Here is a 22,586-nt window from a genome sequence, read left to right as displayed (position 1 = left end):
TTCCTTAATTGTGATAAGAGTTGAAGTCATATGGCTATCAATAATATATAATATTGACAGTATTATTTTGAAAAAAGCATCACAAAAAGTGTTGTGACTTGTACATTCATTTCTGCCATCGTTCATACAGTAGGACAGTTCACATGTTTTTATTTTTATAATTCCATGAGATGCTTCATAAGTTTTCTATAGAAAAGTAATGAAGCATAAATTACACATCAAATGAATTTCGTTAAAGTTACTTTACAATTCATATATCTTAATTTGTTCAGTTTCTTTTCTGTTTTTCAGGAAAATCTCCATCAGACATTACTGACACCCCAGTGGATAAGACACTCTTGATTAACACATTTTAATTCCAACTAGTATTAAACTAATTTAGCTCACAAAATGACATACTTGTGCTAGCAATTCTGCTGATAAGCATAAATATGTAGTTTATCTTCCATACATCTTAGATATTCTATCATCAACAACACTTAATTAAAATAACGCATATCAAATATCTGTAAAGTATGAACAGATCAGGTTTCCTAGATGTTGTTTTGGCAAGGCTAATCCAGTTCAGCACAGAGTTATAAGCAGGTTGATTCTTCTGATATGGATTTAGTCTAAGCATTAAAATTGCTCATTTCTATTATGGGCCTTTTCAAAAAGATGAGACTATTTCTCAAGCCTTCATTACCATATATCAGATACTGGCTCGTGGCAATGGACTTGTGGATTGTGAATGGGGACTATGCTGCCTTCTGGTCTAATCAACTACAGAAGTTTGAAAAACATTCTATAAAAAACTTTAATGATTTGTTTTAGATCAATTTATATTCACAAATACACACAGACCCTTTTATTTTTCTTTTGGTGTCTGTGGGACAAGTAGCTGGAGTCGTGCGTAAGCTGAATCTCGCTCTGTGCTGCCTCCCATCACTGACTAAAGTCACAAGGACAGATCAACCCACATTAGTAGTATATTAAAAAAAACACTATGGGTATGAAAATCAATATGTGAGGTTTATAACTGAGGAAAAGTATTGGGCTAACTCAATAAAAAAAGAAGCAAAAACAATAATTTTTTAAAACTACTCTTAATTTTTCATTGAAGAATGCAAAAACATTCCCCTCTTCCCCAACCTTTTCCCTATTTTATATTCATGCTTCCACATAAACTTGTTCTAGATGAGAGGGTGGGAGACAAGCACTTTAATTTACCTAAATGTACCATTAGGTTAAAAAAAAAAAAAAAAAAGCTACTTTGTTCTGGCACCCTTCTGGTATCTTGATATGCTAGGTAAGTTTCTACTGATAAAGCAGTAGTCTTTTCAAATTCATAAGCAGCGATAACATTTGTTCAAGAAACCTGCCTATAGGCTTGGTCTCTGATACAAGTGGCAGATTATATATATTTTTACTTTCTTTAAAATGAAGTGTTACACTTCATATTCACTTGGTTACTTACCTGCAAACATGAAGTCTAAAGTTACTCAACTCAAGTCTGAACTGTATAATCTCTTCTACTCAACAGATTTTAACAGAAATTATTAATGCCCCAAAAGTCTGTTTTGAAACTACAGCTTACTAATTTGACTAATGCCAAAAAGTATGAAAATAAGCAAGATGAGAGAATTCAAATTGCACAAAGTGATTTCTCCATCTCCAATTAAGATGCATTTTGAACCACGTGTCTTAAATAGATACAGAATAAATGTACAGAATAAAACTAAGACAAATTTGAGTGGAGAAAATATTACTGATGTCAAAGGTATCTGCAATGTCAGATTATTTATAGAATATAAAAATGACAGCAAACAGGTAGTAGTCACATTTGCAGGCATTCTTAGTAAGTAACTCTGTTTTACTCTTTCTTGATAAGCACCCTACTGTGTACAAAGAATACCCGATTACTCTAGTCCTTGGCATTATGTCTTACATCTGATTGTTGGGTACAATAGATGGCACCTGGCAATTGCCTATACTCTCTGTCCACAGGTGTCAGCAGAGCAGTTTTCTTTGTCCCTCGGCAGGAATGAACAGTTTATAATAGCCAACACTTCACTCCCAGCAGCATTTCTTTGACCTCCCCAGCTTCTCTCTCCAGCTACTGCCTCATCTTCACTTTCCCTTTACAGCAAAACTCTTTGAAACTCTGAAAGAGTTGGACACACTCGTCTGCAATTTCTCTCTTCCTACTTTATCATGAATTTACTTTTATGTGGCTGTCACCCCCATCACTCCACCTGGCCTTATCAAAGTCATCAGTGACCACCTCGTTAGGTCCAGTGGTCAGTTGTCAGTCCTCAACTAATGTGAACCATCAGCAGCATTTGACACAGCTATCATTCCTCACTTCCCTGCATTTTTCTTCTTGGCTTCCAGGCTCCCACATTGCCTGGTTTTCTTCCAAACTCATGTGCTCCTTCTTCCCATTCTTCTCGCTGGGTCCTCCTCATCTTCCTGCCTTCTTAAAAACAGAACCCTGGGATCCTTGAGCTTCTCGTCTCTCTCTCTACTCATTACCTGGGTGATGTCATCCAGGCTCACAGCTTTCAATATTATCTGTATGCTAATAACTCCCAAATGCGTCTAGTCCAAGCCTCAAGCATAAAACTCCAGATCTGATACCGTGCTCCCTACTGGACATCTGGTGAATATCTAACAGCCATCTTAATCTTAACAAGTTTAAACTTAAGCTTCTGATTGTCCCCTCATACCTCCTCTTGCAGTTTTACCTATATAACACGGGTAAATGTCAGCTCCGTTCTTTCAGCTGAACAGGCCAAAAGACTTGCGGTCACCTTTGATTTGTCTTTTCCTCTCACAACACATATCCAAACCATCGCCAAAATCTGTTGGCTCTAACTTCAAAATATACCTAGAATCCAGTCACTTCTCACCACTGTTACCAGCCTTGTTTGAGCCATAATATTCTCTTGTACAGTTTTGCAGTGACATCCAAATTGGTCTCCCTGCTTCCACCTTTCCCTCCTACAGATGAATCTCAACATAACAGCCAGAAAGACCCTGCTAAAACCCTCCACTCAGAACAAAACCCCAAATCCCTACAATGACTTACAAAATTCTACTTGATGTGGCTTTCTACTGCCTACGACTTCATATCTAATTGCTCTCCCCAGCCGACACTCCACTATAGTTACTCAGGCATTCTCTTTGTCCCTGGAAAAAGCTGGTCATGCACTGAACTCAAGGGCTTTATACTTGCTTGTCCCTCAGCCTAGAACACTTCCTTCAGACACCAGATGCTTGTTCGCTCACTTCCTTCAAGTCTTTACTTAAATGGCATCTTCCTGATGAGTCCTTCTGTGGCCACCCCATCCAGAACTTCCTCAACACTGCCTATTTTCCTTTTCTGCTTCATTTTTCTCTCTAGTCCTTGTCACAATCTAACGTATCATATATTTTAAAATAATTATTTATTTTGTTTACTGACTGTCTCCCATAGTGGACTCTACGTTGGATGTGGGTAAGGATTTCTCTTTAGCTTGTTTACTGTAGTAACTCTAGCACAGGGTGGTGGGAGGGGGCCATAAATATTTGTTGCTGAATGTCATCAGCAATCTGAGCCAGTGGTTCTCAAATTTTAGCTTGTAAGACTCATCTGTTAAAAATAAAAAACAAACAACAAAAACCAAAGGATTTCCATTGCCATTACCCCACCACCAAGAATCCTGATATACTGGGAGGCAGATGACCCCCGGGACTCTTGACAATAGTACAAGAATACACTTGGAGAAACACTGTTCTTGGTCTTTACCCTTTGGATTTCTTACAGGCCATCTAGTGGTGACCATCTTCATAAAGAACAGGAGTGGGTAAATTATGGCTCATGGCTAAATGTGGTCCACCACTTGTTTTTGTAAATAATGTTTTACTGGAATAGCCATGCTCTTTAGTGCACACAGTGTCTATGGCTGCCTTTATACTACAACAACAGAGTTGAGTAGCGTGACCTCAAAGCCTTCAAATCCTAAAATATTTACTATCTGGCTTTTTACAGAAAAAGTTTGTTGACCTCTGATATAGATAGAAGATAAATTATTCCAGAACACGACCTAGTGATAAGCTATTTTTTATTTTTTTAATATATATATATTTTTTCATGGTGTTTTCTTTTTCTTTTTGGTTGCACGGCATGGCATGCGGGATCTCAGTTCCCCTACCAGGGATTGAACCCGTGCTTAACCACTGGACCACCAAGGAAGTCTGATAAGCTATTTTTCAAAAAGCTGAAGGTATCCTTATGTATACTTAAGGCAAATCTATCCAACCTATATAGGAAATTTGCAATATATTTACTATTTGATTTATATTTAATAATCCATTCCTTACCTTTAATTCCCCAAAGAATGGTGCCCGTTTTTGTTTCTGTAACCAACGTTAAACAAAAAACTAAGATTGTGTTATAAATTGCCTTTGGATATTTGCTATACATTTTTTTGTTTCCCAAGGACCTATAATAAAAATAGAGGCATTCTGGGAAGAATTTTCAAAAATAAGATATTGGTCTAGGATGGCCAAGTTAACTTTTTCATAAATACCCATTTTGATAAATAAACATCAAAAGTAAGGTTTCTAATAGGAAACTATTTCATTCCCTTCTAACTGAAAAACCCAAGTAAAGAGTCTAAACCCCTGACACCCTCTTCTTTGCTTGTTGTCCATCTAGTCACCGCTATAGGGTCTTCAGTTGTTTGAAACTGCGATTTAAAAAAAAAACTTACTTAGTTACTCAAGCTGAGCAGTTTTAATTTGTTCTAATAGTTGAGGCCAGAAAAACTATTACCACAACTGCAGGAAAGCATTATCAAAGCCAGCAGCTGTCAGGCACCTTTATTTTTTTAGGCTGCTTTTATCTTTATACTAGAGAAAGACTTGTTCTGTTCTCAATATTCAGAATCTTTGTTCTTTAAAGATTCAAAATTACATTTTTAAGAAAATTAAACTTCAGTTTTATTTATTGAACTTTGACAAATAAGCAACCTTCCCCACCTCTACTCTCCAAATCCTGGTGTATTTAATTCTGAGAAATACTATTTTTAATGTGTGAATTTTAAACTATATATATTAATAATGTTAAATGTTATAGTTCAGTAAGTCAATTCAACTTGAGATATTCAGTATTCCACTTATTCAAATTAAGAAATGATGTACTTACTAATCTTTTGGTTTGTTATCTGAGGTCAAAGATGGTATCTACAACTTCTGGGGAGAAGAAAAGGGAGTTTCTCCTGGCTTAGAGTATTTCCTAATACTAACTTCTGAAACAGACATGATCAGGAGGGATAAGAGGAAAGGCATACCATTGGGAGAGAAGACAATTTAAAGATGAATAATAGAAGGAAACTGAGAAGGAATGGAGACTATTTAACTACTGTATCTATAAATAATAGGGTAAAACAGGTGCTACTGATAATAAAAGGTTGTTTTGTGAAAGTCTGAATAGGAAGAGGAGTATGCTTAGTTATGAAGGTATCTTCAAAATGTAGGACTTATGTCCAAAAATAAATAAACATCTACCTCCAGAAACATTTAACCAGGGCTTGTAAAAACATTTCTTCTTGTCTTTTTCCTTTTCAGTTTCAAGTGTTAGATTAAATAATTGTTTTTCTCCTTTTTGATTCTCTTTCTTTTAAAACATCAAGAATATTATATTACCCTGAGCTTTGTTTTTGTCTTTGGTGCTTTATGAATGTCATTTATATTGAGTTTTTCTAGTCAATAACTGTACCATGGAGAAAAGGGGAGATTTCTTTGTATTTTTTTTTGTTGTTGTTCCTATTACATTATTACTATGTCAAAGCATTAGGTCAGCTTGCTACAGTGCAGTCTTGCTAAAAATAGAACCTTTGGAAAATATACCCAAACAAGTAGAGACATCGGCAAACCACCACTAGATGGCAAAACCGCTTTACCATTGCTAACATACTGCCTGTAGAAAGAATGTGACTTAGGAAACTGCTGCAACATATTTCCCACCATATCAGAGTTTTGATCAATTCGGATTTTAAAATATGGACGGCCACTCTAGTCTGAAACTAAATTACTTGGTATACTTCATCTTCAACAAGTATTTATAATCTTATTCATGTCAAAGCCTTACATTTACAATCCATCATCAATGTATTATTAGTTTTCAACAGTTCTCAGTAAAGAAGACAGATCCAGTGACTAAGAATACAGCAAATGTATTAAGATAAAAATCAAAACACAATATAATACATGGTAAAAATGAACAAAAGGCTATACAGAATTCAAAATTAAATATTTACAAGTATATCCCACATTAGTTATATAGGCAAAGATATCTACATTAGACCTATTAAAAAGATTACATTGTGTTTTTATATAAAAGTTATAGATGTGTTTGGTTAGAGTGATAAAAACAAGATATGGTTTTCTTAAAAGTTTCCTTGTGGTAAAGAGCAGCAAGAAGGAAAAAATAAAGTATTTTTTTTACTCCCCTCAGATTTTTTTGGTTGAAACAAGAAATGCCCATTTCTTTAACGTAGTTTAAGTTATATTAAATTCACAAGAGAAGATTTCTTACTACTCAAATCTAGAAAATTATAAAACAACAGAGTTAATAGTCTATTTTTTTAAGAAACACAAATGAATGAGAACTTTGTTTTATAAGTGCATTTTACTAAACTATTTTGATTATTATACATAAGTGTGAAGAAAATCTAATTGGTTCAAGGGTTAATGCTGCCTATTCGATAAAACTACAGGAATCAAATTTTGCCTGACTTTTAGTAAGAATGCTATGAGAATGAATATACAGCAGGTTGATGCTTTTAATGCATAATTCAAATTTCTTAGCATACATGAAACTTTTGAATAATACTCTAGCATAGGGACAGGAGAGTCAGAGTATAGACTTAGTTCTGAGGACCCATTAGGTGTATTCACACCACACCACAGTACTGTATTTTCTTCCACCAAAATTGCCAGACTCTAGTTAGATCAAAGGCCACTTCTACTATCTTCCCACTGACCCCAGTAGCAACACTCCTCAATTTAAGAAAGTTGCTCTAAAGTCATCCACCAGTTCCATGGTAGGTCACTTTGAGAATTTAGAGGGTTTCTTATACAAATTACTCCTTTGATAAAAGACTCCAAGTAAATAAATGTGTCTTACTTCAAATGGCTTTATTTTACTAAACGGACACCTCCTTTTGCATGTCCAACTATTCCCCTTGATTTTACTTAATTTGATCTCCTACTCAACAACAGAAACACTCCCATTTCAGTTTAAAAAGGTCAAGGTTTAAGTCTGAACCATGCTGGTATCTGTCACAAATAGATGTGACGGATATCAACATGGTTGACAGATGCTAATCTAGAGACCGTCTTCCAGGATGGACTTATTAAATGTATGGGGTATTAATCGTAACTATTTATTTTGGAGTTTGAGTTAATTGCTATTATTCAAATGCAGTTGTTATGAATTCACAAATTTAGAGTTTGTAATAATTCCACTTGGTAATATATTTAAGTCTATACTTATAATGGAAAAGAGGGGGCTTGTTCTGCAGTGTAAACAGGGATAAAACGAGAATGTGTGTCTATTTAGGAGAATGTTTTCAATGTACTTCTTATGGTAGAATCACACAGTGAGTAGAGCTCAGAACTGTTGAAGCCTTATGTGTTAATTAAAATTCTTCTTGCTTTACTTTCCTTTATTCATTAAATTCTAATAGGCTCAGTCTTTTCCTGGTCTAGTCCCATCCAGCCATCCCCAAATAAGAACGGGGATTCAAAACTATTTTCATACTCTGGATAATTCTTGGACATCACTGTCTCTATGGGACTGGATTAGAAACTGGCGTTTGGACTTGAATTATGATTATCATGGTGCTATTTCTATTTATAGAAGGTAGCTGCTCTTCATTAACAACAAGCATTGTGGTCAGCATCATGATGAAGGATAGGAAACCGATATTGATATTTAGGAAACACTTGAGTACCCTGATCTCATCATGATAGGTACCAAAGGTAACATACTATTTCTTTTTCAAACGTTTGATGACTTGAGCTTTCCAATATTTCTGAGAGGCATTTCTAGGGAGACTGGCCATACTTAAGCCTACTGAATAGGGGAAACAAGTATTTAAAAGATTAGCTGGAATGGTCACCCTGGATAAAAAGGAATGCCATTTAATCATGCTCAAACATATCTAAAACTTTTTCTACCCACTATCTTTCCTAACATAGATTAAGACGTGAAAATTTTCCAGGGGCCTTAAGTAGGAACCTCAGAGTCATGCTTGATTCCTCCAACTCTTTCCCTTCTACCCCTAACTTGGTTAATCAACTAAGGCCTATCAAACATACTAGGCATAGCTTCTTCCTCCCGAGTCCTGCTGCCACTGTTCTTAAGTAGGTCCACAGAGTCTCTTTCTTGAGCTGCTGTCACAGCCAACCAGCTGACAGTCTGCACCAGTCTTTTTAATGGGTTCTGTTGTTTTTGCTCTTCTTTCAAGGGTCAGTGTTTTTCGAGTTCAGGTGTAATACCCCGTTACTCTCTCATTCTGTACTTTCCCCCTGGACAATCGATCTACACCTGTAGATTCAGGTCCTTGATATGATGACAATCCTGCAATTTTTACCTCTAGCCTAGATCACTGTCTTAGGCTTCAAACCTGTATGTTCATCACCCTAAGGGATATCTCTAATTGGAGGTCCCACAGGAACCTCTTCATCTGTCCTACCTCAAACCTACTCCTCATTTTGTGGTCCCTGTCATCAAATCTCACCTGGATTACTGTAATAGCCTCCTAAATAGTCTCCCTACTTTCAAACCTGTCCCTCTGCAATCCACGCTACACCCTATAACTGGAGTGATTTTTCTATAAACGCAAATATGAACATGCCTCTTTCCTGCTTAAAGTCCTTCAATAGCTTATTACTGCCCTTAAGATCAAGTTCAAACTCAACTAACCTACAAGGCTCCTCAAGGTTACTCTGGAGCCTCATCACCAGCCATTCTCCCTTTAGCTAATTAAGCTCTGATTTTTGGGAATTATTTGGTCTCTCTCCTTTCTTGTCTGGGTCTTCATAAATTTTTTTCCCTCTTCCTGGAATATTCTTTCCATATCTCTCTGCTTCCTTTGCCTAATTCATCTTTAGATGCCAATTTGGATTTTATTTACTTTTCCCCACCCCAACTTTCTGGTTATTAGCATAGTCTCAATTGGAATTCATGCCTGTTATTTTCTCTTTTTATTTTTTTAAAAATTTATTTTATTTATTTATTTTTGGCTGCATTGGATCTTCGCTGCTGTGCACGGGCTTCCTCTAGTTGCAGCGAGCCAGGGTTACTCTTCCTTGCGTTGCGCAGGATTCTCGTTGCAGTGGCTTCTCTTGTTGAGGAGCACAGGCTCTAGGTGCGCAGGCTCAGCAGTTGTGGCATGGCAGGCTCAGCAGTTGTGGCTGGTGGGCTCAGTAGTTGTGGCTCGTGGGCTCTGGAGCATAGGCTCAGTAGTTGTGGCGCACGGGCTTCATTGCTCCATGGCACGTGGGTTCTTCCCGGACCAGGGATCGAACCCGTGTCCCCTGCATCGGCAGGCAGATTCTTAACCACTGCGTCACCAGGGAAGCCCTATTTACAGTTTTGACAATATTTTTCTGACAATGACTCTCCCAAGATTGGGTTTGGTGGCCTTCTGCTGTGCTCTAAAAACACGCACTACTCATTTAATATAGCCATTTTCTTTCTAAATTCTAATTGCCTTCTCTCTCTCTCTCATTCACCACAGTGTAAGTTTTTTAATGGCAGGGATTTTGTATACAACTATATCATAGGTGCCTAAAAAAGCCTAAATCTATAGTTTGAATTCAGGTCACTGCCCTTCTTAAAGATGTCTGACAGTTCCTACATGCCTACTGAATAAAGACTCAAGTTCTTAACATGGCATATAAGGCCCTTCTCAAGATGCTACAGCTTATCTTCCAATTTCATTTCCAGGAATTCCTGCTTGCCCTCCCCTCTACTTTCCATTCATATTACCCTGAATGCCTCTGCACAGGTCATTCTGATGCTTCCACACTTTTGCTTATACTTTTCCCACTTTCTGGAATATCATTCCTCTGCTTGTTGTTTTCTTGGAAAACTTTTTCCAAACCACTCTTAGCTCCAGTTCAGGCAGACTTTATAGCTCTCTCTTCTAGGTCAACACAGAACTTTACTCTGTTACAGCCCATATCGTGCTGTATTACAGTTATTTATTTTTAATAATGACTCGCTGGCTAGACAGTGAGCTTCAGGAAGGTACGTATTATACACACTCATTTTTATATGCCTACCACAGTGCCTGACATCTAGTAGTAGTCAAGTGTTTATCTAATTGGATTGAAACAGAAGTTAATTCTGTTTCAGCTACTCTTATCAAGACTCAGGCAGAAGGCAGGTAAGGGAAGAATGGTTCATTCTACAAAATGTAAAAATGAAAATGTATAGGTTTATACATCTTTGCTTAACCCTAGGAAGCATTTGGCTTCCTTCCCAACCCACTGCCTCTTTTTTAAAGTGCCACTTAGAGAGCTTCTGCTAGCTCTTGTAAGTAGATAAACTCTTCTGATTTACTCTCTAACTCCAATCTATCCTTAGTAAGAGAAATAAGAGCATGAGGAAAAAATATAAAATGAGCTAGAAATATTTTATGAGTAACGATCAACTATGAACTTTAAAAAGTAAAGTCAATGGCAGAAGTTCAGAAAGCCTTGCCTTGAATCCCCATCCTGTGACTTTCTGACTTTGTGCAAACTGCTTATCATGCTTTGGTTTTTTCATCTGTGCAATGGTAATGATGATAATACTTACTTTACCCCTAGGTTATTGTGAGGATTAAGAGTTTATACACATGAAATATTTAGAACAAAGCATGGCATACAGTAAGCAGTTACTAAGTGTTAGCTATTATTATTATCTTAAACAGTGATTGTTTAATTAATGACCAAGAGTTATAATATGTTCCTAGATTTTAAGAAAGGGGCCTCAAGACAGAATGTGAGCTCTAAGACTTTTGAATATTAATATACAGTAGCCAGACAAATAGCATATCCTAAAGGACTTTACATTTCAGACTTAGTACTAGGTTCTAATTATGACTTTTTTTATTCAATTGCTGTACTGCGGAAAATTACTTATAATTTTATTTCTCCATTTTCACATTTATAAAGTACATTGATCTACACTGAAATGATGGTATGTATTAATTAACAAATGATTATCAAGGACTTTGAAAATATAAAACACTAAAGTGACAAATTAGTTTATAAGTACCTGATGTAATTCATTAACAATATAGCATATAACATTAATTCCTGTAATGCCTTCCAACTGCAGTTCTTAACTCCTAAATTCTTCCTAATTTTCTCAAAGGGTGTTATAAAATTAACTATGGAGTTAAAAAAAATAAACTTCAGAATCTATGTAGCTTTGGGTTAAAAAACTGTCAGATTTAAATGTGGATGCCATAGGGCTTCCCTGGTGGTGCAGTGGTTGAGGGTCCGCCTGCCGATGCAGGGGACACGGGTTCGTACCCCGGTCCGGGAGGATCCCACATGCCGCGGAGCGGCTAGGCCCGTGAGCCATGGCCGCTGAGCCTGCGCGTCCGGAGCCTGTGCTCCGCAACGGGAGAGGCCACAGCAGTGAGAGGCCCGCGTACCGCAAAAAAAAAAAAAAAAAAAAAAAAGTGGATGCCATAAAATTGAAAAGTGATGTAATTCTAAAATCATTATCATCTTTTGCTAAAATAAATGCGCTTGTTGCAAATTTAAAATACTAACGTAAGTATTTTAAAATCTGATTTTATAAATGTTATATAATGATATTGATAAAAATTCCAGTTTAAAAGCCACAAAGATGATTCTCAAAATATTTTGTTATAGCCGATAATTTTGATAAATGAATAGGTTATGACTTAGCCATAATGTGAAAGTACAGCCAAATCTTGATTATCTTTAGTCTGTGGAGATATGGATAGCTTAGGTAGTTAAAATCCATATATCATTCCAAAACCTCATCCATTAGCCTTTTCTCCCACCAAATCTTCACCACAGTTAGCTTAGCTAATTTGCATTTCAGCTACCTTTCTTTCTTACTTGCACAGTGAAATGGTAAAATATACGAATAAAAATTTGACAATAAAGAAAATATTGGAAGGAAGGGCTAATCTACATACAAGATAACCGGTCTCTGAATAATCAAGAGTTGGCTGCACAGCATTATGTTTACCTTAAGGATTAAAATAGCCTCATTCTCCTTCATATATTTCAATAAAATCGAACAGGAGTTCCTATGCCTTAACATTCCTAGTCAGAGTTTCTCTGAGTACCTGAAAGAACCCTGGTGGTACAGGACCTACTGGCATGCCATCTCCTGGGGGAATGTTTCCTAGCACTGGACTGGGAGCTGCTGCAGCACTCTGCAAAGAATAAAGGAGAAACAAACCTATATCATTACAGAGAAGGCACAGAACAAAAGACTGATGATAATAGACTGTAGGAAGGGAAGCTTTTCATTCCTGGGAACAAATATTGGTAATTTCCCCCACTCCAGAGGTAAACTAAGATGTAGCAGTTAGTTTAGGATATGACTAAGTTATCTGGTTTAAACAGGTCTCTTTAAACTTTTTGAAGTCACAGAACTTTAATAAGATAGTATATTTGAGTAAAATATAAAAGGCAAATAAAATGATAAAGTGATAGAAGTTTAAGTAAATGCTTTATTTTAAGGCACAGCCTTCTGAAATGGCAACATCAACAACAAATATTTAAGTAACAAGTTTGAAAATGGTGGTTGTAGGAGTTGGAAAAAAGAACTCTGTTTAGATTATGCTTTTCTCTGTCATAAACAAGTATAATTACTTCTCTGTCTATAGGTGGCAACACGCACATTATTTACTTTCTGATATACTATAATTGGTAGCCAAAATATAATTGATAGCAAAAAACAGGGTGGTGAGGATGAAAAAGTAATTAGGAGATTGAATAAGAGAAAGGAATTAGATTTGGAGAGATTAGTCTCAGATAAACAGATTATGAAAAAATCAGATTGAAAAATTCAAAGTCTACTTTACTTGCAAATTATTTCATGGAATCCTACGGCTTCATGAAATAGGAATATGAAAAACTTTGGGATAGGCTCTTTGTAGTCAAGTCAAGGTTTTAGATTTAACTCTTACATAGAGCAGTAATACATACAACTATTTTACAACCATGGATTTCATCCCTCAATCTCGTTAGACACATTACAAATACTAAGAACAGCCAAGAAGGGAGCAGAAATATGCTGAAGACAGATCAGTATGAATTCAACAGTTCTGTTATGAGAAGAACTCAAAACAAATCCTGGATCTAGTGTATTTGTTGTACTTTTCTCACTTGTAGATCAGTTTATTCATTCATGAATTAATATTCCATTAGAAGATATAATATCTCAGTATATTTGTAGCATGTATTTCCCAATATATAAATTGATAAAAATACTAAAACATGTTTATTCTATAGTAGTGGAAGTTATTATCACTGAAAGCCAATGATTTTAGTATTTCCTGAGGAAACCTAGATTTAAATGTGGTTATCTAAAATGTTGGTTACCTATGAATGCCAACATTCTAAACTTCTGATAAAGCATAGAAGTATAAAAGGAGAAATAATATTTCTTAGATATTAAGATGAAACATCAATCTATCATCCCATTTTAAGCAAAAACATGCAATTTCATTCAGTGTACATTAATCGAATACCTACCATTTGTCAGATAGCTCTATTTTGCGTTATAATATCAACACTCACGTTTTTAAAAAAATGAGAGGCAAACTTTTTCATTTTAATTAAACTTGCATAAAATTTTAATACACAACGTTAGAGTAAGAGAAAAAGTTACCACCAAACATTTATCTTCTTTTAGTTTAAATATATATGGTTACAGGCAGATCTAGGAAGAAAGACTTGATCTACATCCTTTGACAGTCAATTATTTTAATGGGGAAGTTGCTCTTAGTACTGAAAGCTAGACATAGGATGTCACTATTGTTCTAATTAATTGCAGAACAGAAACTTGTTTTTGCAATAAAAAAGACTTACATAAAAAGAGAGACAAGTTTGTAAAACACAGTCACCTATGCTTTTATAGAAATGTATACTACAATGTTGAGCAGGTTTACAAAAACAAAGCAGAATTCAGTGAATTGCTGCACCTCCTTAGTGTTGTTCAAAGATGCTATTTCTCCTGCAATTCTTGTTGCCTGGCAAGTATAGCTACATAATTTCTAGTATAGAGCATGATGCTTTAGTTTTCTGGTGTAATAGCAATTTCTAGGCTTGGCCTAAGGACACAAATTGAAGTGAACAGAATACTAGTAATTATCCAGTTTATTTACCCAATACAAAGCACTGGTATAGAGCACTGCAGTCCAAACTTCACTTTGCGGATCACATTTTTGAGCTAAATTATCCATCCATTCTTCTGGGATTTATTGACAAGGGATAATTCCCTCCTTTATTGTACTGTGTGGACTCAAGCTTAGAGTACCATTTGGTACACCATGTTGATCAATAACAAATACTAGTCTGATAATAAACACTGAAGAGTTACACTAAATGGTACTCTAAGTTTTGTAAAAGAATATATTTCTCAAACTGCCTAACTTGCTCATTTATATACGGTAGCAATAATAAATAATACATGCTTTGAAACTGTAAGCTAAATAAGAATCAAGTTTTGGGGATTAGAGCTTAATGTAGATGGGAGAAGTACCACATTTCCTGGGTTTCATTGCTGGAATTTCTGAGACTTGTCTCAAGTTTACTTCCAACTCATGAGAAAAATTTATCTCATGACTTGAGGATCCACAGAAAGTTGTTGCTCGCTCTAACTCATAAAGTATGTATAATATTATTCTGGGGGTTTGTGACTGAATTAAAAAAGGAGAGCAAATAATTTAATTATACTAAGAACTACTGCAAAGCATTAGTTTTGCTGGATTTGTGTGAATTCCCATTAGAATACCATGGAAAATCCTTTATATATAATATATCCACAATTATTTAGGGTTGACTTTTTATATTCTCTCTCTTGTAAAAAAGAAAGACATATAAATAATATGGCTGTAAAATACTTCTAACTAAACTGAATACATAAGACTTTGGAGCAATGTAAAAATATTAATTAGCATTAAAAGTATTTTTTCTTTTTTCTAGTTTACTTTGTATGCTTTCAACATATACTTTCACATATGTATTTTCTAACTGCTCTTTCAAATCATTTACTTTGTCAAGTGACTTGAATTTCAAGGTTTTTTGGAAGTGAAAACTTTACTTTTAAAATATTTTCCCAAATCACTAATATAATTTTTACCTGCTTTTTATAAATACAATATATTAAATTTGGTGTTTTCAAATGAACTAAATTATGGAACATTTGCTTTTCCAGGGATATATTAAAATGAACTTTAAAGAGTCACCAGGAAATCTTTCTTCATGTTGCTATATATTTATCTTTGTTTAAGTCTCCTCTCTTGGACTTTCTGTTTTTATATCTTTCTACCTATAAGAAGGCACAAGTCAATCTGTGCCCCTTCCTCTCTGTGTTATTTATTTTCCCTTGTATATATGTCCAGCACCATTTCCCATTTTGCCCCTTCTCTTAAATGCTATTATATAATTGAATTTTAATAATAACTTTTATTCTCTAATTCCCTATTTCTGAATTTAAAGAACAGAGATGTATACTGTTATTTTATATTTTCCTTCTTAAATAAAAATCTGAAATAAAAGCTAGAAGAGTTCTTATTTTGACCTTAGTTATTATCACTAGTGGCCTCTGGTAGAAAAAAAAAGTTGTATATACTTCTATAAGGAGGTTTCAAAACCATAGGCATAAAATAAAATTTTGCTTAAAAGTAAAATTAAGATGCAACTGATTAAAACATAATTAGCGTTTATCAAGATTCTACACATTAAATAACTAACAGTTTTAGTTACTAAGGATGGTACAGAACCAGCTGCCTAACTATACACTGGGGAATCAAGATATAAAGTCTACATTTGGTGGAAAAGGAAAAAATACCTTAAGTATATGTAAAATTGTGAAGGTAATAACAGAGGAGCTAAAATAGTGATATACTTATTAGAAATTGGAAGGAGGATTAAAGGTAAGAGTAGGTAGGAAGGGACCAGGCAGAGAATTATTTGTCTTTACTATTAACACACTTACACTATTTTTAAGTCAGATATAAGTATTTTTTGAGAAACATTTAAAATGGTCATACAGTAGACTCCCTTATCTGTGGAGATAGATTCCAAGACCTCTAATGGATGCATGAAACTGCAATAGTACTGAACTCTATATATATTGTTTTTTCCTATACATACATAACTATGATAAAGTTTAATTTATAAATTAGGTACAGTAAGAGATTAACAATAACTAATAATAAAATAGAATGATTATAACAATATACTGTGATAAAAGTTATGTGAATGTGGTCTCTCTCCTTAATCAACTTCCTCACCTCTGCCAGAAATGCGGCAGCAGCTTCTTCAGCAGCCTCTCTAGTAATTTTTATATTTTCTGATCTACACCTATTCCTGCATCTGTAACCATCCCTTACTAGCAGTAAATGGCTTGGTGTCACTTGTTTCAGAGGATCTCTTGCTGAAGTCTCTGTAGAGGCTCGATATGCTTTCTGGCCCAACACAATGCTGTCAATCAGAACACGTTTTCTGTTCATGTCTCCCACCCACAAATTTTAATGCCTTTCCTACCTTAACTAGTGCTTAGCATGCACTGTGGGCATGACTTTTGCAGTCTAAGGTGTGAAAACTAGCACAGATTTCTTTTTCCTTTGTCACGATTTCACGGATAGAAGACTCCTTCTTACCATAGATCTTAGCAACCTCAGCATACGATTGCTTTTCTTTCCTTATTAAGTTGGGAACTTTCACCTTTTCACTTAAAGGAAGCCCTTTTCAGCTTCTCTTTGCCATATCTGAATTGCCTGCATCACTACTGTTGTGCTTTGGGGCCATTGTTAAGTAAAATAAGGGTGACTTGAACACAAGCACTGTGATACCACTACACTGTATCTGATAACCCAGACAGCTGCTAAGTGACTAATGGGCGGGTCAAGCTGGACAAAGGGATGATTCACGTCCCAGGCAGGATGTAGCAGGACATAGTAAGACTTCATCATGCGACTAGAATGGTCCACATTTTAAAACTTATGAATTGTTTATTTCTGGAATCTTCCATTTAATTTTTTTCAAAACTTGGTTGACTGTAACTAAAACTGCAGAAATCAAAACCGTGGTTAATCAGGGCCCTGTAGTAGGTTTCCTGTCTTCACAATTTTAATGCAGAGCACAGTTAAATGTTTTAGCTGTTGGTTGAAGACATGTTCTTTATTATACTAAGAAATATTTCTATGCCTAGTATTTTAAAAACAATTTTCAAAGATCAGGAATAATAAAAGAGACTTTGCCTTTTCATATTTGATGGGTATTATTTGGTTTTCTTTTTCTTTTTTTTTTTTTTTTTTGTGGTACGTGGGCCTCTCACTTCTGCGGCCTCTCCCATTGCAGAGCACAGGCTCCGGACACGCAGGCTCAGCGGCCATGGCTCATGGGCCCAGCTGCTCCGTGGCACGTGGGATCTTCCCGGACCCGGGCACGAACCTGTGTTCCCTGCATCGTCAGGTGGACTCTCAACCACTGAGCCACCAGGGAAGCCCCTGGTTTTCTTTGGGCAAAGACACTTTGCCTTTTCATATTTGATTGGTACCATTTGGTTTTTCTTTTGGGATATAAGTAATTATATATTGATAGTTTCCTTAAACCATCATTGTATTTATGAGATAAGTCATGCTTGATCATCATGGATGATCCTTTTAATAGGCTAATGAATTATATTAGCTAATATTTTATTTAGGATCTTTACATCTATATTCTAAATGAGACAGGTTTAGAAAATTCCTTGCTGGATTATTCAAATTTAAGCATTAGGATTATTCTACCTTCTCAAAATGGACTTTGCAAACTCTTTTATAATGCCCTGAAGAAATTTACATAATATGGTGTTTATCTACTTTGTAAAGTTAAAAAATATGCAGCGGGTAAAACTGCCTGAATACAAAGGCAATTTTGGAAGTAATTATGGCCATTATTCTTTTTATATTTTCTACTTCTATTTACTTCAATTCTGTTCACTTATATTTTTCCCAGAAAACTTCATTTCATTGAGATTTTTAGTTTTATTCATATACACACCACTTTCATATGCTTAAAAAGGTCCTCTGTAGCAGCTGTGAGAGACTGCCGGTAGACCACAAACATCTGTTTCCCTCTTCTTTTATGGTAATAGAACTGTAGCCAGAGACCTGGCAGCCCAGCTACGCTACATTGCTCAGTGTCCCTTGCTCTCACCAAGAATTAGCCTCTTACTAATGTGAGCCGAAGAGGTATGCACCACTTCTAGACTGCCTCCTACTTTTTAACTGGAGATCTAATTTCTGTCATGCCTACAAAACCAATGTCCTGAACAATGGCAGAGCACCCACTAGCCTTAGTCTCTGGATGACTTGTGGAGCACAGCCTGCCCACCTGCCCTGGACTGCCTTACTGAACTGCTGGCATTAGACAGATGATGACTTGTTTTCTCTCTCCTAAATTGAATTAGTGTTCTCATCATTATCTTTGCCAGGAATTGTCCTATTAGTTCCCTTTCTTTTTCTGTTTAATTAATATGTTTTCTTCTTTAAAAAATTATCTCTATTTTCCTTTTTTGTAAAAAAGGTTTCGTTCATTTTCAAAATTCTTAATAGATTAGTAACTAATTTATTTTCTTTTTTTTTAAATATAAAGAATATAAAACTGTAAATTTTGCTCTGAATTTACCTTTGATTGCATTTGCAAGGTTTGATGGTAATGTTCATGATTTTTTTCCTAAATCATCCGATAGTATAATTTCGATTTCCCAAAGAGTTACTGGATATAACTGGAAACCAAAATTATACTGATTAGATGACTTAGAAAAAAACGAGAATACCAATATCAAACCTTGTAGATTTAACCAAAGATATACTTTAATTTACAAATGGTTGGAGGTTGTATTTTCCTTTTTAATTTCTAGCTTTCCCAATTGTGTCCAGGTAAGATATACTATACAACTTCTGTATTTAGGAATTTGTTGAATAATTTTTGTGGTCTAATCAATGACCAATTTTCATAATTTCCCAGGGATATTTAATAAAATATCCATGTTCCTGCTCTACATTTTTATCCATTTGCATAATATCTTTATATTATCTCTAATTTTTGTCCCCTTGCTCTTTCAAATATATATAATACCCTATTATTGTTGCTTGTCCATTTCTCCTTTCTTTTTTATGTTTAATAATCACTGCCTTGAATCTATTTTGCCCAAAATTGACATTGCAAACTCAGCTTTTTTGTGTGTTCATATATCAAATCATCTCCCGTCCATTTATTTTTAAACTTTATGCTGTATTTTATCTACCTGTTTCACTTGTTAGCAGAAAAGCACTCTCATATGCACCTAATGAGATGTCCTTTAAAATTAGAAAAAAGAAACTATTTTTATCTTAAGCTTTAAAGGTACCAACGTTAAGACAAACAATAATATTGTTTATGTTTCATTATGAAAAATGAAGTTAGCTTTCTCTTCCTATTCCACATCTCCCTCTTCCATTTCCTAACCCTTATTATAAACATCTGGAGTTTTAGGCATAAACTTTTTGTTTTCATCGTCTCTGCTTTCAGTGGTAATTTTTGACCTCTACATTCAGTTTTATAATTATACTTTCAGTATCAAAAACAACTCCAATTTTGTCTAGTTTTTTTTCCCTATCAGTTTAAAACAATAACATAACTGTGCTACTCACGAGTTTTAATTTTTATATACTTCTTAGTTGGCTAGAGGATGTATGAATATCATTTTCGAAATCCTTATATGTGCAAATGTCTTTTTTTGACTCTCATCAAAACTATAGACACCACCATTGTCTGGTATTTACTGTTCCAGAGAAGTCTGATGCCATCCTGATTTTTGTTCCTTGGGGTGTAATCTGTTTTTCTCTTCTAAAGATTTGAAGAATGTTTTCTTGATATTTATAATTCCCAAATGTTTCCATTCCATTTCTAGGTACTGATCTTTAAATTTCTTGCCTAGAGTGAGATGAACCTTTTCAATGAGCATACATAGGTTATTTTTTTCTAATGCTAGAAAGTTGGGGGGAAATCTTTTCAGTTAATAGATGTAAAGCAAAGATCTGGCAAACCTTAAAGGGTCATTCTTTGCAAATGTTTTTAGCAACTAAGTAAATAGTTATGATATTATTGATAACTTGGGAAATATGCTTAGGAATCTTGATAGGACAGGATTTTAATAGGTTATTAGTGGCATGGGAACCTGGTTGGTACACTTGTAGAAAGCACACTTCATGTATATATCATGTGCTATAAAAAAATAAATTTTAACTAAGTAATCCTTCTGTTCAGACACTATCCAAATATAAATCCTGAACTATGAGAAAAACAGTATGCATAAGATATGTTCACTGTCATATATTTATAGTAAGAAATATTCGAGGTAACCCCCAAATTCAGCAATAATATAATATTTCTATAAATTGTAGCACATGTAAAACATATATGTGTCTAAACATGATAGAACATGTTTCAACTATTAAAAATCGTAGTTACAAGTGGAATTATTTGGGAAACATAGTTTATTTATGATATAGTGCTATGTAAAACATGCCAAATATAGAATTGGATGTATGATTATAATTACGGAAATGGTAAAAAAATAATCTACCGAAGATGGTGGGTGGATACATAAAATTAACTGTTAGAATGATATAACTGATTGATTTTTTAATAAAACATTCACACACTTTCTGAAGTTTCATATTTCTAATATAAATAAAAATTATTATAGATTAAAAATACACACTGCCAGTTTTGTCGATAGCTATAAAACAAGACCAAATGCTAACTTAAGACAAACCTAATCCCTAAAATTTAAGGTTAAATAAAATGCAAGTATTTCTAACTTAAAAAAAGAACTCTTATTTTAATAAGACATGAAACATTTTAATTTTCAGACCATGAAGAACCAGTTTTTCTGTTTTGGAAAGTTAGATCCTAGAAGTAATCTAAAAATCACTTTCATTAATCCTGGGCATTTATTAGCATTGTCTTCACAAGTTCATTTTTAGAGCCACATGCTTCTACCCTAGCCCACTCCACTCAGTCACCCTCTTAGAGTCCAGAGAACCAGCATCACTGACTATTGTGTACTTTTTAGGCTTGTTTTAGAAATATTTTATATGTGCTTTCACAAAAACAATTATCCAGAGTATAGTATTCAACCCTTTAGGCTTCCAAAACAGGGACAGACCCAGAAAGAGCATTAAAAACAAAATTAAAAGTAGCCCCTGAGTGCCTAGAAACATAAAGTGTAAAAGAGTTGATCTAAGTATTACAGCTTGATGTTTGCCATGCAGGAGAAAAAGAGTGCTTTGATTGGCTGGTAAATTCTACAAAATGTTAACTTTTTCATATGAAAGCCAAGAAGCATGGGAAATATGACAGGCAGCAGAAGCGAAGCAGCTACAGGTGCTAAAAAATGTTTTAAACGCAGGAGAAATGCAAAAAGACCCTGATAAACACAGTGATTATTTCATTCCTAAAGAATACTTTAGCAGGCAGCCTTTAATTTAGTTGTTAATTTTCAAAACAGCAGTTTCATGGTTCAGAAATCAGGTTCCCTGAATTCTCTACCCAGCTTTAATCAGAAAAGGTAGATTATAAGAAAAAGGGCTAACAAATTGGTAGATTTAGTTAGGTGAGGGGTATTTGGTGTTCATTGTACTATTTTAAAACTCTCCTATCGGTTTGAAAATTTTCAAAATAACATGTAGAAAAAAATATAATTGAAATAAGCTAATGAAATTAGGCTCCAATCTGCAGTAATGTAGAGAAAAATTCAGCTTAAACAAGTGCTAAGACTGTACTTCCCAAGATGAATTTAGGGACTCTGCACTACCACATGAACTCTTCTCCACCTCCGTATTTTCAATAAATTAAATTTAAAAAGAAAGCAAGAAAGAAAAAGGGCTGACATAAAGAATTTGCTCTGGGACAATTAAGTTCTAGGTGATATCTTCACTTCTGTACATGCATCCCAAATATTAGGTACCTACTATGTTCTAAGATGCACAGATTCATTCTGATCACAAAGAATTTTGAACCTAGGGCAATTACTCCTCAAAATTATGAGTTACTAAGGAAACTCATATAAATAGCATATAAAATTTTCTGTTTAAAAATGAAACAAAATGGGGATATTTAAGACACCATTTTTAGCATTCATATAAGTTCAGGGATCAAGAAGCACTTACTGTCTTCATATGAATTTCAGAGGTTGGGCAAATTGTTATTACAGCATTAAGCCTGCATTATGGCCACAAAGTCAAACTATAGACCTATCTGTGAGCTTTTCCATTAAACACCCTCTCCCCGCCCTAATCCACAAACTAACA

At 34.8% G+C, this 22,586-nt stretch overlaps 1 protein-coding gene across 5 annotated transcripts in view; it reads right to left on the bottom strand.

Annotated features, from left to right (window-relative positions):
* Positions 1 to 22,586, bottom strand: part of SSBP2 (single stranded DNA binding protein 2) — a 301,417-nt gene that overhangs the window by 78,266 nt on the left and 200,565 nt on the right. For 3 of the 5 annotated variants that reach the window (XR_004349289.1, XM_032627488.1, XM_032627486.1), the window contains exon 5: positions 12,354 to 12,443. The exons of the other annotated variants lie outside the window; for them this stretch is intronic. Coding sequence is in view for 2 of the 3 variants with exons in the window: in XM_032627488.1 (XP_032483379.1) it covers positions 12,354 to 12,443 (90 nt within the window). In the remaining variant the exon portion in view is untranslated. The remainder of the gene's footprint in view (positions 1 to 12,353; positions 12,444 to 22,586) is intronic. 5 annotated transcript variants of the gene reach the window in all.

This window comes from Phocoena sinus, chromosome 3, assembly GCF_008692025.1.
Source record: "Phocoena sinus isolate mPhoSin1 chromosome 3, mPhoSin1.pri, whole genome shotgun sequence".
Lineage (NCBI taxonomy): Eukaryota > Metazoa > Chordata > Mammalia > Artiodactyla > Phocoenidae > Phocoena > Phocoena sinus.
This window is presented reverse-complemented; position numbering and strand designations above follow the sequence as displayed.